This window comes from Limulus polyphemus, unplaced genomic scaffold (assembly GCF_000517525.1).
Source record: "Limulus polyphemus unplaced genomic scaffold, Limulus_polyphemus-2.1.2 Scaffold1743, whole genome shotgun sequence".
Classification (NCBI taxonomy): Eukaryota; Metazoa; Arthropoda; class Merostomata; order Xiphosura; family Limulidae; genus Limulus; species Limulus polyphemus.
Window position 1 is genome coordinate 222,309 of NW_013667353.1, and position 19,973 is coordinate 242,281.

The following is a 19,973-nucleotide window of genomic DNA, read 5'->3' on the forward strand; positions in this document are numbered from 1 at the left end:
AATCACACTTTTTTCCCCAAGAGCATAACAAAGTAAAATAAGATTTTAATTAAATCAAAAAAGTAATTCCAAGTATAAATATCGCTTGATTGGGCCACGAATCAAGGTTTCACATTTGTGTCCATCGCATTCAGGCAAAGTTTCCAACATTTTTTCTGTACATTGTTGAATGAAAGCTCTGAAATGTTCAGCAAGATTTAAATCTGGAGAGTTCCCAATCCACATTCCACCACTTTTTCATGGACCACTCTTTCAAATTTAACAATTCTGAAAATTTTTGAGGCATTAATCAGATTTTTCAAATCTGGCAGTATGATCTATCGATTGGAAGACTTGAATTCTCGGAGCATGTCTGCAACTAGTTTCTGAGCCATCCCGAAGGCAGCACATGCGACACGAATCTGAGTTCTAGTGAGCACCATGATTCAAAAGTTTTCGCAGAAAATGAAATTCGAAGAGTCAAACACCCAAGAGTACGTTGAAATGACGTTTTCTCATGGGTGATGATATTCACGGTCCTACCAAGTTTGTCATTACATCGGGGAAAAAAGTGTGATTTATTTTGGAACACCCCTTATAATGTGACAGTCAATCCCACTATTTGTTGGTAAAAGAGTAGCCCAACAGTTAGCGGTGGGTGGTGATGACTAGCTGCCTTCCATCTAGTCTTTCACTGCTAAATTAGGGGCAGCTAGAGCAGATAGACCTCATCTAGCTATGCACAAAAATTCAAAAATCAAACAAACAAACAATGATTAGCTTCAACACATGTTAGGCCTTTAGCATATTTCAACAAATTACTCATGATGTTTTTTTTCTTGGAAAACTTGAAAGCTACTGAAATCTGTAATAATGTCATCTTCATTATCTTAAAATAGCATAGAAGGCCATAACCTATGCTATCCATTTCACAAAATTTCCTGAGATACACTATTCCATGCCTTTTTAGTACTCCATATTGCATCCTTAAAATAAGTTCTTTTTGGAATGCCTTAATTCCTGTGCCATTGTTGCATGCACTAAGCACTTTATGCATAAGCTTGACCTTGTATCTACACTTGAAGGAATGCAGAATACCCTGAACCATGGATTGTATTGGGGATGTACAAATAGGAGGCAAATAAATTGCAAAAACATTGTCTTTGATGAGTAGTTCTGCAGCTGGCTGTGCAAAACAATAATCCTGCAGTAACACTGTCTTGCAATCATCAGGGAGCCTGGCAGCCCAACAATGAGCCCAAGCTTTAGGTACGAAATGGTTTTCAAACCACTCGATAAATATGGGCAAATAATCCATGCTCTTTTATTGGCCTTATAATGCATGAAGAAAACCTTGATCCCATTAAAGGCTCTTGAGTTCTGACTCTTTTTCCAGTAATTAACAATTTGCATTTGTGTGAACTACATGCATTAGCACAAGCGAGAATGGTAAGTCGTTCTTTAGAGTCTTTGAAACCTGCTGCTGCTGTCTCTTCTGCTGTAAAATAGTTTTTCCTGAGAATGTACCACCAAAATAGCAACATCTCATCTGCATTATACACTTGGTCTGGCATTAATTCTTCATCTAAAACCATTTTTACAAATTCTTCTATAAATGCCTCAGCAGCTTCATTGTCAGCCAAGGCTTTTCTCCACACATCTTCAGCAAACATGGGCCATAATGTTTCTTAAACTTGTTCTACCACAAGGACGAATACTCACACAGAGTTGTTAGGCCTAACTCCTCTTGAAACATCTTTGCTTGAGCAATGATAACAGTACAATCCAATTTAAAGTTCTGATCCACTCTAACAACTCTTTATCCAAGTGCAATGTTTCCCTGTTATCCATTTAATGTGGAACATCCATGTTGGCATAAATCTTAAGTAACTTTTCCTTTTGTTTCTTGAGGTCATAGATCATCAATGTTCCAACACCAAACTCCTTACTTAACTTCTTCACTAAAGTTCTCTTGTCCATTTTCATCAGTTTTTGCTTTATACCGAGGGAAAAAAAGCTTCTTCTTCACTCTCCCAGCATCCACAGAACTTGTTGTTGGCCTTTTCAACATTTTTAAGGGTAGAACAGGTAAATGAAATGTTGATAAAGTTTACTAGCAAACTAGTTTATACACACAACCTAGAAAGTACAGTAAAATGAGGCAGGAAAAAGATGTGGTGTTTATAGGGCCACACATGTGTTGCGGTAAGTCGGAAAACCACTGCATTTTCAAAAATAGCCGGATTTTGAGATCTTCCAGATTTTGGAATGCCGGATTAGAGGTCCTGTATATGTATATATATTGTAGATAACATATGGTTCTACAATAAATATCATTGTGCTTACAAATTGTTATTTGTTAAGTTACTGTTGTGGTAGCATGATTGTTTCCCTACACAAGTACCTGTAGACATGTCTGGCAGAAAATGTCTTCAATGTTACATTTACCAAGAATTAATTTGACACCATTATTGTTCCTCTTGTTTCAACATGAAACAAAGTCAATTTTTTATGTCCAGTTCCTTTTCAGAGAGCAAAAAATTTACCCTGTTAGATGAGTGAAAATAATGAGAGTATAATAATGTTCTTCAGAGTATTGCATTTAGAGTAACTGGAAGACAAAATTGTTGTCTTTTTTTCTTGTGTGTATGTGTGAATATTGAGTAAAAATTAACTTTTAAAAGTCAAATTATTTTGACAATGTTTTCTGTATAATCTGTAAAACCAGTTTTAGTAACTAAAATACTTTCCTTTTTTTGGTTTTATCTATTCAAAAGGTTGTTGCTTGACAACACATTAACCCGGAAGGTAATTTTTTCATCATTTCAATAGCCAGATCAATATAATATGGACTTTTAGTTTTATCTCTGAAAAAATATTTAGAATTTGTTCATGTTTAAACATAGGATTTGTCCTTCCATTTGTATCCTTATGTTGTAATAAAACAGATAAAATATGTTGTCCACTTGTATTGGTTTTTGACAGTTAGTCTGTTATAGATTTTAAGCCAGTGCTATAGCATTTTAGATCTGAACTCATTTTTTCACATCTTTGGTTTGAAATGCGTAATGTTCTAACTAAAGGAGCTTTCCTGTTTTGCCTACTCAAACACCTTTAGACCAATATAGGTTTTGCAGGCTTTTGTCAGTAATGGTTAAACATCAAGTAGGTAAATACTTCAGTACAATTGGATCTTATGATGATTGAAATGTACATATATACTTTTATGTACATTATATTGTATTTGATTTTTTTTTAATTGAAATTGATTTGTGTTGTGTAATACCATTGGGTTGTACAAATTTTGTAGTGATTTTGCTTAAGTATTCACTTTTTGTTTTTAGCATAGCTTTGATTGCATATCTGAGTTGTAGATGAATTTAAAGCACATGTAGATTTTGAGGTCTAATCTTATTACTGAAATTTAGTTAACAGGTTTTAGATTTTATATTCTAATATGTTTTTTATGCATTTTCAGAAAGGAGAAATTTTGGTCAAATGCAAATAGCTAAAGACTGCTCTTATGTCTATTGTTAGCTATAATTCAAGTGTTGAATTATAAATTACTTTAATTTTATGAACATGCATTTCATCTGTTTATCACTCACAGAATGAACAGAAAAAATAATTTAAAAAGACTAGTGGTTGTGATGGTCATGTACATGTGTATCAGAGCATTGGTTTTAAATCAGAAAATGTTCCATATTTCATTGTGAATCAAACAGGGTATATAATGAAGGTCATGCTTACCTTCTACCAGTTAATCATGATCTCTTTAAACATTGAAATATAATTAATAATGTCCTACAAATGTTATTTACTTATAATAAAACTTAAAATTATGAACAAATTTGAAATCAATTTTAATAAAATTATTCAAGTTTTACAGAATTGTGTTATATTTAAAAAAAGTATTGAGAATATTGTTGTATGAAATACATAAACTAGCAAAGTAGATATGATCTTTTAGGTCCAACAAATGTGGTGAATATTGTGGTTTACTCCACACTTTTTCTGTCACGTAATATCAGTGAGAAAAACAGGATTTTAGAAAACTGTTCTTTATGTTTACATAAATATCTTGTTTTCAAGAGTGTTCTATTCTTTTTTGGTGCTTTAATGTTTCATGCACTGCAAATAGTTGTTTGTTTTGCTAGTTTGCCTTAAAGAACTGGGTATAAGTGTCTTTAATGATTCTTTGTCATTGACATTATTTAATATCTTTATTGTTGTGTTGGCGAGGTATTTCATGTAGTGATATTTAGTCTTTTTGTTGATTGAGGATTTTGTTTTTCATCTCTGTGTACTCATTTCTATGTAATATATTACTAACATTTTGTTATTTTATTATATTTTTCCTAGACTTTTATACTTACTCAGTTACACAGCATTGTAAAGATGTCATTTTTAAGATCAATTAGTTTACAGTGAGTATTTAAATTTTGTCATGAACTTAGAATATTACCAATCATTTTGAATATGTTTTTTTTTTGTTGTTGTTATTAATTCTTTTGGGAGGGGAGATATATTAATTTCAATAAAAATGTTTAAGATTTGTTCCTTACTTAGTGTAAATTGAAGTAAAATGGTGGATTTTATTCAAACAGACTGATTGTATAATTAATCTAATAGCTTATACATAAGCAAGATTTTTTTTATCTAGAAAACTGCAAATAACATAAAATATTATCCCAAATGTTATTTGTTAAACACCACTTATTTTAGAAAGAAAATCCACTGGTTTTGACTTAAACCTAAGTTTCTTATATTAATAACATGACTATTTTTACAGGAACATTACTTAATTTTTTATATTTTAATGAACAGTTAAATTCATTGGCTAATATCTAATCAATTTGATATGACTTAATTACTAGATAAGAAAGATGGATTGAAGTAACTATTGGAATTAAAATAAAGTGTGTTTTTTTTTTATTTGCTGTGAATTATTAAAATAAAAGTGATACCGGTAGTGCACTAAATAAAAGCTAAAGGTATGTAATAAATTAGAAACACTATAACACACAAATAAATGGATCAAAAAATCAATACACTACTGCATGGTTGCTTATTTTTGTAAATGACTATTTTATTGTTTTAAAACAAAATCATGTTTTACGTTATATATATTACTGTGTATTAATTACTCATAATACAGAGTTATTCAAAACGTCTTGTTCCACATGATAACTGATGAAGTGTAACGTAATCTTGTTCCACATGATAACTGATGAAGTGTAACGTAATCTTGTTCCACATGATAACTGATGAAGTGTAACGTAATCTTGTTCCACATGATAACTGATGAAGTGTAACGTAATCTTGCTCCATATAATAAATGATGAAGTGTAACGTAATCTTGTTCCACATGATAAATGATGAAGTGTAACGTAATCTTGTTCCACATGATAAATGATGAAGTGTAACGTAATCTTGTTCCACATGATAAATGATGAAGTGTAACGTAATCTTGTTTCACATGATAACTGATGAAGTGTAACATAATCTTGTTCCACATGATAAATGATGAAGTGTAACGTAATCTTGTTCCACATGATAAATGATGAAGTGTAATGTAATCTTGTTTCACATGATAACTGATGAAGTGTAACGTAATCTTGTTCCACATGATAACTGATGAAGTGTAACGTAATCTTGTTCCACATGATAACTGATGAAGTGTAATGTAATCTTGCTCCATATGATAAATGATGAAGTGTAATGTAATCTTGTTCCACATGATAAATAATGAAGTGTAACGTAATCTTGTTCCACATGATAACTGATGAAGTGTAATGTAATCTTGCTTCACATGATAACTGATGAAGTGTAACGTAACTGTTCCATATGTTACCCACAGTCTGCAAAATACAGATTTAGTTATTCCCACATGAGGGATGACTTGAATAACCTTGTATATTTCAAAAGCATACTGCTGCTATCAAGGTCTTGTGCTCAATATTAGAGCTTGTTTAGCTAACTGGGTTACAACATGCAAAGTTTTAGTTGAAATGCTATTTAAATCAGCCATTAATGAGACAACTGTTGTCCAATACAATATTCTAGTTAATTCTGTGTGCACAGGGGAGGGTCAAAATGTGCATGTCACGTTCTTTTACAGAATGTCATTTAACATGGCTTTATGTGTTTGATGTCAAAGTTATCAGCTATTCATTTGACCCCTACATCGCAAGTTTAGGGACAGTTCATAATGGAGGAGAGTAGATATCAAATATATGGGAGTACTGAAAATAATCTGTAGATATGCATTTCAGAGGTTCTAGATGTTATGTAAATGTAATATTCAAACTGTACAATGGACAAAAATAGTTTTATTCTTCAAGTGAACATCACTTTGAACTCCGAGTTGTCAGACTGACGTCTTCAATTCACAGATATACCATTAGTACAAATAATTTTATAATACGTGTGATCTTCTGTGTACAACAGACTTGTACATCATGCTAAAAGCTTGTCAAATTTTGTATAGATACACCTAGTAAATTCAGAATTATAGTCAACTTTCCTTCTGAAATCTGGGGTCAGTCCAATGGACCGATCCCATGCACATTCAGAAAAATAAGGGAGTATTTTAACTACACCTAGTACATTCCACTACTAGTGAGCCAAAAGTCATCTGTGTTAAAGCTCACATTACTTCACCAAAATAATAGTTATATGAATTGTGTTCTATACAAATCTATGGTAATTAATATCTAAGATGGCAAAGCATAACCCTTTACTATGTAATACTGGAATAATAAAGCAATGGTCATGTTTTTGAAAAATGGTTTCCTACGTAAAGGCATTCTTTGATAAGTATGTACAATAGTTAAACAATTAGCTTGAGGGTTTGTAATGCTAAAATTCAAGGGTTTAAACCTCTGCAGTAGGTACAGTGCATACAGCCCATTCTGTAGCTTTGTATAAAACAAACAAAAATTAATAATAGTTTTGGATTAAATGGAACCACTTCCTCCTTTAGAAGCAAGAGCAGTTCATTGGAACTTAAGCTATACTTTTAAAATAATAGATATTGTTACTATGACGTCACTGCTCATTGGCAATTTGGTGTCATTAAATGTGGTTTAAGAGGACTTTATATGTTGATACGTTTTCATAATAATAAACTTACATTTTAAATCACTAGCAGAAACGCCACCCTAATTAGTAATCGTAGCATTCATATTTCAATGAAAAAAATTTAGAAAACGTAAACATTTTTTCAGGAAAGTACACGATGGGAAAAGTAATTGGATTGTGTTCTTCAGTGATACGCAACTCATTGCATCAAAATGATTCAATGTACAGAGTTCAAAATTTTCATATATTTTACTGATATAAACTGTAATGTTCTTATATTGAAAAATTATTTTTTTTTTAAGAACTCCAGTTTCTCAGTACTACTTTTAAAAATTCCATCAATAAAGATATAATCAAACCCTCACATACAGTCCTAGTGAAAGTCGTGTTCTTGTTCTGAGGAGAGTACTTTTATTTAAAATTGTGTTTTGTTATAACGAAATAGTTATTGTACATACCCTAATTATTTTTCTAATTGAGTCTTGAATACTTAGTGTGAAATTTTTTATGGATTTTTGTTTGTGGTGCAATTTACTAGATGGTGTCACATTTCATAAGCCTCAATCACCACTTCTGGTATTGAGATCTTGTTGGCATCATTGTATTTATTATTTTGGATATATATGTGGATAGATATATAGATGGCCACGCCATTGCTTCATTATAGTAAGATGAACAATGGTATTTCCATTTCCACTAATGTGATCCAAAGGCTTTGCAAGTTTTAACACATCTAAAACATAGAAAGAAAATAAAACAAGGAATCAAGATGTGGAGATTAAAAGAGCATCATTTGTTTGTGTTTTTCTTTGTTGTTCTTGTTGTTGTTTTTTGTTGTTGTTGTTGTTTTGCATATACACATAAAGAAAAAGAAAACTCAGCCATATACCCTTGAAAGCTCGTGTTTCATAGGGTGAGGTTCAAAGAACATTGCAGCATTTTCTTGCACCTGGAAGTTTAAAATCTAATGACAGTAACTGGGCATCCGAGAAAGACATCCAAACATAAGAGAATAGTTTTAGTCGAGAAGTTTTAACATCAAATCAATTTGAAACATCCCAAGAGGTAAATGCATCAATGTAAGGTATGCAAGGAATTAGGATAAACAGTAAATCAATTTGAAGGAAGATGCAAAAAGTAGTCTATGTGGGAAAACTCTGTACCCTAGTATTTCACTTGCAAAAATAGATAAACATTTAAAACTTTGCAAAGATTGGAAGAAACTTTAAATACTCAGTTTCTGGAGGAATTGTGAGAAATGATGTTCCCATTGTTAAAATAAATATCAATTTTATCCTCATTGTTAACAATATGATGCATATAGGGGAATGTTTCAAGACTAAGACTTTATTAATGACTGACTTACCCCCATTGAGGACACTTGTGTACAGCCACAATCATACTGATTCTTGATGGGCCAAATATCACCATGAATTGTTTGTAAGATTGATTTTTGTTTGATCTTAATGCTTTTGTTAAATTTTGTTCTGTTTATTGATGAGGCAGTTAAATTCAGCATAAGTTTAACTTCTTTCGTTTGTGTTTATAAAATTCCCTTGTTATAATTTGAGCACTAGAAGAAATTAAATGTGCTGTGGGCTACAAAGACTAAGATTTTAGGAAACTCTAGCAGAGTATTTGAGAGGAGACAGTATCATGAGAAGTTTGAATACTAGTGATCAAAGCAGTGGGTTTACAACAGTGTGGATATGTATTTATTCTTATAGAATTGATTAATTATGAAAAAGTAATAGTATCACATTGTCCTAGCTTATCACATAATTTTCAATAGACAATTACGATGTTGAGTTGGTACTGGTTTTAAATTCCAACCGGATAATGACCCAAAACTTACTGCCTGCTGAATAAAAATTATATGGGTACAAAAAGAGCTGCAAGAATGATATAAGAATTGTAATTATGATATAATTAATTGAAAAGTAATGCTGCTAGAGAGAAGCCAATAAATTTAAGACAACGTTGGGATACTGTGCAACTGTCACAGTTAAAAAGAGTTGTAATATTTATTTCACCCTTTGATAGCTAGGAAAATATATCTTTAGTTAGGTAATTATTTTCAAAATTTTCGTGCAGATGTTGATGACTTTTCAAATAAGATATGAAAGGTCATAAATTTGCACTATTCCTCTATTTTAAACAAATGCTACATACCAGAATACCCCTCTATGAATCAATGGTAAATTTACAGACTTAGAGCAATAAATCCATTGTTAGGTTCCCTGCAGTAAACAGGGTGCAGACAGCCCATTATGTAGCTTTCTGCTAAATCAAAATGTACCTAAATAACTGTTCAGTAAGGTAAGGCTTATGCTTGTTTGACCCTGTATCTGTACTGTCGTTCCTCCGGGCATACTCAACTTGATGAGTAAAGAAACTTAAGGGGTTATGTATAATGAGAATGATTGTTGATATAAGTAATCTTAGATTACGAGGTATTGCACTAAGAATTTTCATTCTAATTTAAAGAGCGTAGTATCATTTTTATTTACATTTCTGACTTGTCTTGGGCAGACGTAAACAAATCTTTGTCTCTGCTTAAATAGTGTCAAAATCGACCAGTGATGTGCTATAAGACAAACTATATTACTGGGAATGGATATTTTGTGTTATTTGTTTGCTTATGTTTGCATCTCTTCCTTTGCTGTTCATATTCGATTTATTCCCTTGTTAACATTTCCAGAATCCGCTACTTGTTGCAGTTTGCTTGTAACTTACCTATAGGAAATTGGTTTACTTAAATGTCAAACAGACAAAAATTGAAGGAAGTATTAGTTAACAAGAATTCAACTTGATATGATCAAAAATAAACTTTGTACATAAAAATGTGATACTGAGTATTAATATGGAGTGCATGGAAATGTGTGTTTGTGCATGCATTAGGATGTGCACATGGTAAAGTAAAAAGCAAGCATATAGCATATTTTGTATATTTGCTACCAACAATATTTTTTAATAAAAACATATATCAAGTAAAGAAGTAAGTCAGAAAAGTGAAGTTAGATTGCGGGATTGTTAGTTTAGCCATAAGGAGCGATATATTAAAGTGAATTTAATAGAAATAAGGAGAATAATTTGTCTTGTCAAAGGGTGTTCTAAAGTAATTGAACCAATCTGCGTGGACTTTGACAAAAAGGAGACAATTATTTAAAGTTCAAGATACAACTGTGGTAACTCACGGGGTAACATAAATGAATTTATTGCAGATTGTACTGTAAGAAACAGTATAAAGAATAATAATTCGTCTTGTCAACTGGATTCTAAAGTAACTGATTTAGCCTCTGTGGACTTTTGACAAGAAAAGAGAATTATCTAAAGCTTTAAATACAACTGCGATATCCTATAGTGTAAAGAATTTTGTACGTACATTTGACTTGTTTTGGATATATTATTTTAAAACAAGTATATTGTGTTCTGTCCGTTTGTTTAAATTTATCACCAGCAAGTCACAGACACCTACTGTAGAAGAATCCCAAGCCCCAAAAATATATTGTTACAACAGCGGAAGTCACGTGACCCTGGGAACACGTGATGAGTTTCTAGAAGGATCGGAGAACATCATGAATAATCCAGTATTTGCTAGACGCCCTCTATTCCTGTATATAAGCGCGCCAGATAAAGCGAGACGAATTAATCGGAACTTGAATTGCAGATAGGCAGAGACGAACAATTGAATCAAGCGCGCTAATGACCGTAAGTAACGTGCGTGAATCGTTGTGAATTATAGCGTGTGTTTAAGTTAAAGTGACTGTGGAAATTAAATGTATTACAAAGTTGTATTGAGAAAGAATAAACTAGTTTTATTTAAGAAAGGACTTGTATCGCTGAAGTTCTTCGGAAAGAATTTCTACGGAATATTAACAAACGACCAGAAACGTAACAATGTGTTTTTTAGTACACATGATATCACATTTAAATTATTGATGTATTAAAAATTCACATCAGTAACTTCAGAAAGTTATGATTCATACTATGCTGTTTGTTTATTCTATAGACATTAACAGCAAAAAACCAGATGTTATGTAAGATTCTTATTAGCTCAATAAATTATAAGCTTGTTAATCAAAGTTCTAAAGTTCAAATAATAATGCAGTGCTACAAAATGCCTATGTTGGCAAAACACTGGAATGACAATCGTACTGTTATTTAATAAGATCAAAATAAAAGTTATTTGAAATGGAAAAATTTCAGATGTGGACATCTGCATAATTTATGAAGTCCTGTATTTTTCATGTTGGAAATATTTTTCAGACTGATGTAGATTCGTATAGAAAAAATTTGGTGTAGGTAAAATGGTAAGATACACCAGTAATGTACTTACTAAAATGCAAATGATTTGATGATTAGCCGAGAACGAGCAGTTGTGTATGCTGAATAACAGAATGTATTTGTGATACAAATGAAGTATTAGTTGTAGGCTAAGTTACCTTCCTGCATCCTTATGTATATTTTCTTTGAAACTTACACACTGGAACCTGTTTGTAATGATCGTTGTAATTACTGAAGTGTAAAATATCTTGACACGCAAAGAATATATATAGTAGAGAAAGGTTACACAGATTTAAATCAATAAAGACAAATAAGTGTCCATATTGCACGAGCATTGAGACAGTGAAACATCTCTTATTTAACCGTCCTAATGTTAAGGTTTATTGGAGAAAAGTTTCAGTTACCTTTAAGGTCAGACCTCTCAGTTACACAACTGTCTTATTTCATAATCCATTACATGTCACTAAAAACATATTTTTTTCTTTTATCTTATTTGTGAGTGAATTAAGATATCAGATTTGGGCATCCAGATGTAGAGCAGTGTATGACAACTTAAGAGAAAGTGCACCAGTAGTAATGAGAAGGGTAAGATCAAACATAAGAATAAGAGTGAGTTACGATCATAGACGGCTCATGGAGGCAGAGTTCAATAACAGATGGATACTGGAAGAAACATGTTTGTTCACCAAATGTGGAGGTCTACTGAATTTCAAGTTCTGATAGGTTCACTTTGTCCAACAAGCACCATGTTCTATTTCAAGTGACTAAAAAGTTGCGGCAGCCCAACAATAGTTGGAGGTGTTAACTGATAGAATGTGAAGGTTGCAATCTTGTTTCTATTTTGTGTAATACTGTGAGAGGAAAGAACACAATGGGAAGTATAACTTTTCTTATTCATCTATCCTTTCTTCCAGTACTATCCATTAAAGTTAACTTTAACTGTGCTGATAAGGGTCGAGGTAGGTGAATCTTTACCTACTCTCCATACCTCTAAACAGCATCTCGTTTATTTTAAAGAAATGTTTTACATGTCTAATCTAGTTTTACATTGCAGGTTTAATTTACGTGCACTGTTAAGGGGCAAGAAAGGTGAATTTATACCTTTTCTTTATACCTTTATTCAGTATTTAATTACACCGGTGCATCGAGTAAAAATTTGTGGAAAACTAATATTAAGGTACTAGTTATTACAGCTGAAAAGGTATAAAAGTAGAATTAAGTATCTGTTTTTGCCACAAAAACATGATGAACTATGTTGTTGCAAATAATTCTCTGAGCTATTTCATCCCTCCAGATTCTGGGGTCCAAGGAAAGCCTGATCTTTTAATGTTGTGTGCCTGAAGAAAATACTCCAATTAAGTTGTTTTGGGTCCATTTTTGTGTTGGTAAATAAACAAATTGAAATTACCTTTATGTATTTAAATATAACTTCATTTAGATTGTAATATTTCAAGCCATTCTTTGTACAACACTCGTGAATAGCCAAGGCATATAAAATCTGCTGGTTATTTTACCTGTTTTTACTTTTATTAGGCCTCTTAGTATTTAAAATTTTGAAAATGAGCTGATTTTTGTAATAGTAATAAAAAAAATTAACTGAAAAGCATGTAAGTTTTAACTAGTAAGCATATACATAGCTAATCTCCTAGGATTAAGAAAAAATTTTTACATCCTTTTGGTTCCATTTTGTTTTTACTTCCTGATTTGAGAGGAGACACCTATATTACATATTTGTTTTATTTATGAAATTTGCTATAAAAAAGAAAAATTTGTTTACAGTTGATGTTAACATTTTCTGTAACCTAAGAAACCAAATTATTACAAATATTAATTGTGATGATTAGAAAAACAAGACTCAACAATGTACTTTTAATAAAACAAGACTCAACAATGTACTTATTATAAAACAAGACTCAACACTGTACTTTTAATAAAACAAGACTCAACAATGTACTTTTAATAAAACAAGACTCAACAATGTACTTTTAATAAAATGAGACTACACAACCTGGAGTTTCTCCACAAAATTGGTTTTCATTCAATGTCTATAAGGAAGAACATTTTTTTTTGTTATCTGCATTGCTAAGCTTTTTGAAAAGAGTGACTAGGTATTTTTTTGTAATTTAAATATTTCATTCAACTGCTCTTATTAATGCTTCATGAACCTCAACAGCAATATTAGCTTCAGTTCTTGCTTCATCAGTGGTTGCTGATCCAAGATCTTGTTGAGCCTTGTGGAGGCCTTCTCTACATGCCTGGAATGAAATATAAATCTTCTTATTGAATGTGTAGTGTACAACAAAATTGTATTTACTGATCAGTTGTTTTTATCTTTGAAATATCTGACATTGTCTTCTTAACTTGTCCATTTAAAAAAAATAAAATAAAATTTAACCATTCATGAAATGAAAAGCATGCCACTATAAATGTTCATTAGTTTTTTTTGTACTTGGAACAACATGGTTAAAGAAACAAAATATTAATATTATAAATGAAAAAAGAACTTAAAAGATGGCTTAAGCTTTTTTTTCTTTTTTCAAATATTGTTAAGCATTATTTAATGTACACTGTATATTCAAAATTGTTAAACCTATTCAGTCTGGTGAGTGCTTTCAGGTGCCAAGTGCACACCTGCGTATCAACTTTCAAAATGTAAGTAATTTTACCTCTACATCAACAATTATTTACTCATAAATATTTTGAAATTAATATTTCATCATTTTGTATCATTTATTCAGTGTACATAACAAAGCAAATGAAAAAAAACGATCAAATTTCTGCAGAGCTGTGATTTTTTTGGCCCATCTCATAGTATATATTTGCTAAGAAACAATCATCCCTTGTGAGTATAATTCTAAAGGATTTCTTTCTCATGGGATTTTCCTTCTCTTTCTCTGATTTTTATCAGTACAGTATAAATAATGTGTTTCTGGTTTTGTCAGAAAGTGATTACATGCAAGTCTTGCAGAGAAGAACAATAATAGAATTTAGTAGGAAGTTTAGAAGACTTAGAAACAAACCACAGAACTGGGAATTTGTTTTTTTTTAAGTGTTCTTTTCATTCCTGGAAATTTTTGTGCTAAATTATATTTGTTTTCAAGCTATGAAAATTTTCTTCTATGATAAGACATCACGTAAGCCTGGTTAGGTTTAGAGTACAATAGGTGATAGCAAAATATCCTGATAACTCAAATCCTTTTTTTATTGAATATTATTGCCAAGTTTATCATATTTAAACAATATGTTATGTAACTAAAAATAAACTATATTTATTAAATACAAATTGATTTTAACCAAGAATACTATTATCTAGCATGACCCGATACCATAGTGACAGTTTAGGTCAAAGTGCACCAATAAATCTTTGTCACATTTTACTGTTTTTTACTTATAGCCTCAAATAGTAACTGCTATAACTGGCAAGTTAAAGTAGCAAAAGAAACATGTTAATATCAACCAAGTTGAAACTTATTGTATATGTATGCATAAATACACACATATATTGGAACATTCTGATCAACAATGAAAAACATAAAATTCTAGGACAAAAGGAAATACTTGTAATGGTTTTTCAAAACAGTGTCTCTCAAGAAAGTTTTCAAAATTTCACAACATAAAAAGATTATAATAAAAGTCACATTATATGATTTTTAAGCCAAAACTAAATAATATTTTGTATTTCCTGCAATTTCTTTAAGTATTTCCATTATGAAAGGTAAAAAAAAAAAACATTAATGGATGTCAACGATACCCATACCAGCCTGGAAAGGATTAATTTTTCTTTATCTTCTTCCTACCAATGACTAGAGCATGTAGTGAAAGTTAACTTTGTATCTTGGGCAATATTTCAAGAAAACTGAACATCAATAATATGTGAAATTCCTGTCCAAGTATTAACATACTTTTAAGCTGAAAGAATTTTACTAAACCTATACCATGATATTTTATAAATCTGTTGCTTTTAGCAAATACAAACCTGAGGATCAAGGTTTTCAACTGGAACAGCCTCCTCAGCTAAAACTTGTACAGACGAGTCATTGTTAATCGTCACAGATCCACTACTTACTGAAAGAATAGAATATTAAAACACTCAAGCACCACAGAATTAGAAATAATAAATTTATTACCCAAAAACTATATTATAAAAAAAAAAAGAACTTTTTCTTTCCCCTAGTTGAATTTTGATTAGATTTGATTTGCTTGTAGCCAGACTTCACTTAAATTAAGGGAATCCTAATACGAATAGAGAAAAGTTTAATACCAGTGTTATATCTCGTATAAAATGCTTTGGTAAAATAATCTCACCATCATTACATTTCATAAAAAAATGTAATGACAAGTTATAAAGTACATAAAACATGATGTTCATAAACTTATGGTGATATACATAATACAAGGTATCAAAAGGCAAGTCTTAAAGAACAAGAAAACCTACCAGTGTTAAATTATCAACATATTTGAGTATATGCATATCTTTTTCATCTGTAAAAAAAAAGCACAAATGCAATTCTGCCTTTAGAAATATTCATAAAAAATTAAATATTTACAAGACTCATCCACTGAAATTACATTTGTTTATTAACTCTGATTTTAAACAGTATTTGTCAAACTTCAGATAGAATGCAATAATGTCCCTCTGATAAATTACCTAAGGTTATCAGAATTTTTTAAAACAGGTTTACACCAAAAACATTGAATTTTTAAAAAAGTAATACAAAATTCCATATCAAATACAGCCTGTTAATTAGGGAATAAAATTAATTTTATGAACTTCAATCAATAACAGTGAATTTGAAACTTAATTTTTCTCATTTTATGCATAAATTCAAAAAATAGCCAAAAAATCATACCCAACTATGAAAATTATATTTTGTTGCATATTAAAACAAAACATTGTACTTCCATTATTATTACTAGCACATCTGCAGTTTTCTCAAAAACTTTTAAATTGAAACATAAAGCATCCACTTCAATTAATTGACTAGAAAATTTAATTCCTATCTAGTATTGGCCGACATTACTATTAAATGCAACTCTTTCTGTAAGTCTTTTACCATGCTAGAAAAATAAACCTTAAACGGAGCTAATCTGCCTTTTACAAATCTTCAGATTACTGTACAAAGAAATTGGAGGTCTTTATTCTATTGATCCCAAAAATAATATTGTAAACTTCAATAAGATCACCTCATACTCTTCTTTCTCAATAGAAAAAAATACCCTAGTCTATATCTGTAGAATAACCCTTCCATCACTGGAATCATTCTAATAGCCTTCATCTGAACTTTTACCAATAAGTCAATATCCTTTCTATATAAGGAGGCCAAAACTGGGTACAATATTCCAAGTGAGGCCTAACTAATTAATTGTATATAGAGCCAATTTCCTCTATTGACTTGTACTCACTGTGTCTACAAATATACACCAAAGTTCAGTTAGATTTACAACTAGCAACATGGCTTAAGTGATTTATCCACTACTATGCCAATATTATTTTCTAAAGACATGCTATCGAGTTTGGTTCCCATGTATATTAAATATATTTTCTAACTTATAACCAAATGCATTACCTTGTATTTACTATACTTAAATTATTTTCCAAATATTTGCCCAACTTGCCAATTGAATCAAGTCATTCTGTAATACCTCAATATAGTAAAAAATACTCAAAGATTTTAATGTAATCAGCAAATTTTTCTAATTATCCCCTGTCAATATCATTGAAGTATATCAGAAAGAGCAAAGGAATGATCCTTGAAATAATCCACTAGTAGCCTTTTGCTTTTCCTTTTCAACCACACCACAAAAGTACAATATAATTAAATAATCTTTCCCAAGCCCCTACCAGTGTGATTTTATTAGCTAATCTTTTGTATGAAGCCTAATCAATTGCTTTCTTGAAAATCAAAGTACAATGAGAACACACTTTCCCTGATCCAAGAAAGGGAAACATATTTGTAAAGCATAATTTCCCTTTGGCAAATCCATGTTGGCTTTCATTTATAGTTCGTAGCTTCTTGTACCAGGTTCTAGAATTCTTTCACTATATACAGAATTAAGACTAATTGGCTTATGATTTCCAGAGTAACTATTAGTATTATCACTCCTCTTTTACAATAGGAGTAACATAACTAAGCAACTCTCCAAGTTTTAGGCACTTGCCCACTCTCTACTGACATACCAAAAATGAATGAGAAAGACTCAGTATATAACTTTTGACCTTAATAAAACACTGGGGTAAAGCTTGTCTGGCACTGGCATTTTGTCTACTTTTAATATCTCATTCTTTCTAATTACCACCAAGAATTATCTACATGATTCAGGTCAATTACAATAATTACCACAGAAAAATGAGAAATAACTCAAAGCAATTCAAAACTTTTAAAATTTAATTTTATGCATATCAGGTGTCATAAGCTATTTTATATTACATTTTTACAATGATATTAATAAATTCATACCAAAGAATTTTTTAAATGAACCATCTTGTTCATATACTGTTACAACACCAGGTTTTAGCATGGCAATGGCTGGAACGTGATTTGGTAAAATACCAAAACTACCACTATATGATGGTATATCAACTTGCTTTATGTCTGACTGATTATAAAATACCTGAAATAGAAAAAATAAATACGTAAAAACTCGAGCGTTTACAGTATTTTAGCAACTTTCTAAATACATCACGCTCATTTGTAAACATGAATTATTCCATATATATATTAATTATAATGTTCATAATATTAATAATAACAGTAACCTTGCAAAACACACATCTAAGTTACAACCCAGAGAGAGTAATTTTGATTATAATGTTTAAGAGTTGCCAGCCCTGTCTCCTTAAACTGACTTCGTAGTACCACTAACTATTATGTACTGAGTGAGAATTAGTAAAGTTGGATTCTTACTACTAACACTATTACTAATCATAATGATCATTATATGGTAACCTTGGTAGTAGAAGCAAAAGTAAGCGGCATTTGAGCTTCAGCATATCCCCGTGACTGTGTCATCTTAACTGCCGTGTAACTGATTTGAGGCCTGAGGAACTGGGAAAATCTTGAAGATAAACGTAAAATCAACATGTTCAAAGATTTCTCAAAGTAAGTAGGCCTGATGCTTTTACTTTCGAACGTAAATAATATGGATTAATTAAAATGATCGTCCTGGCGACAATATTTCTGATAAAAATTTGTAGAGGGCGAATAAACGTAAAATGATAAAATACTGAGAGGGATGAAGATAAAAACTACAGAAAATAATTTTAATATATACACATTTTTAAACTCTTTTGTCTGAAAAAGAGAGTGAAACTATTCATATTTCCAGCTCAATTTAACACAGAGATTTTTTTTTCGGCGTTATGAGTTCTATAATAATAAAAAAAAAAGAATCACATTAGTTAACAAATCCCACACTATAACCAGCTAAAGTCTAAAGTTTCGAAAACTTTCAGACCATAGTTGGTCAATTGTTTTGCAGTTTTTGTTATGTCTCAATACCTTTGTATATATACTCTTGTGTTTTTCTTTATCTGTGTATTAGAATGTATGTACCAGGAGCCGAATTCGCTTCGTTTAGTCGGCCTTGACCAGTTAGGGCGTCTGAGAGCCAGCTAAAATAGCAAATAATAATAATATAATCGGCTCATCAGTATTTTTTTTTTTCGTCTGTTGAAAGTATCATCTTATTTCGAATTTCCAAATGGAGTGTTGCGTCATCGAGATCATGTGATTCTCACGCCCTCTACTTTCTAGAACTATTCCGTATCTTGGCGAATGCTCTAGTATTGACTAGATAGAGGGTAGACTGGTATATATAAGAGGGGGACAACGTGGCACGGGAATGTAATGTGTGGTAGATAGTGAGTAATTGAACTGCAGTCACAGGGTATTGTTGAAGTTAACGTTCGTTCGTTACAGTGTTGTTTTAGCGCGAGTATTGAGATTAAGTGTATCGCAGAGTTATATTCGGAAAGAATAAACCAGTTTTATTAAGTAAAGACTTGTGTCGTTAAAGTTTCGTTGGAACAAGTTACGGAAGTTAATTAACAAACGGAGACGTAACAATATGTATATATATATATATATGTATAATACAAAATAATACATATTAAACATTATAACCAATACTGTTAGTGACACTAGCATTATAGAGGTAGAATATACCTTACTTACAAAACACACAAATACTATCTGCTTCATGCACTATTACCAAATCCCCGTCTCTTGACAACCATAACATCAGTATGGATGAATCTTTGTATAATCCTAACAATGTCTAAATGGCTCCAAAATTAAAACTTTAGAGTAGCTGAACATCTTGTATGAATTACCTAACTTGTTACTGTTTAGTTATAGAGGGTTAACAAGATGGTAGTGATAGTATGGAAAAAACAAAGTTAAGATGTTGACAATATAATATGTACATTCAAGAATTAAATGCTTGTTAGTGTATACAGTCTTGTCAAATGGTCATTATTGTTGCTGTCATCGTACTTCTGTTCATCGTTATCTTCAATACATCTATATAGCTATTTTCCCTGTAGTTGCTGTAAGACAATTTGGTCAAAGCATACAATTGTGTTTTCAAGTAAAAAAATGTAGCATTTAAGAATTTGGATATTG

The 19,973-nt window shown here is 31.1% G+C and overlaps 1 protein-coding gene across 1 annotated transcript; it reads right to left on the reverse strand.

Moving 5' to 3' along the window:
- Window positions 1-13,274: 13,274 nt before the first annotated feature.
- LOC106464791 (ATP synthase subunit delta, mitochondrial-like) lies at window positions 13,275-18,536 on the reverse strand. The gene is made up of 4 exons (XM_013924948.2): window positions 18,297-18,536; window positions 17,808-17,961; window positions 15,326-15,414; window positions 13,275-13,604 (listed from the first exon to the last, which is right to left on the reverse strand). Exons 1-4 carry the CDS (start codon window positions 18,429-18,431, stop codon window positions 13,482-13,484), a joined length of 501 nt encoding a protein of 166 aa, XP_013780402.1. The 5' UTR covers window positions 18,432-18,536; the 3' UTR covers window positions 13,275-13,481.
- Between the last annotated feature and the right edge of the window lie 1,437 nt (window positions 18,537-19,973).

Coding starts and splice junctions, on each gene's coding strand:
- LOC106464791 (XM_013924948.2), bottom strand. CDS start 18,431: ATGTTGATTTTACGTTTATCTTCAAGATTTTCCCAGTTCCTCAGGCCT. Junction 17,962..18,296: donor CTTTTGCTTCTACTACCAAG/GTTACCATATAA, acceptor TTTCTATTTCAG/GTATTTTATAATCAGTCAGA. Junction 13,605..15,325: donor TTGAAAACCTTGATCCTCAG/GTTTGTATTTGC, acceptor ATTTCATTCCAG/GCATGTAGAGAAGGCCTCCA.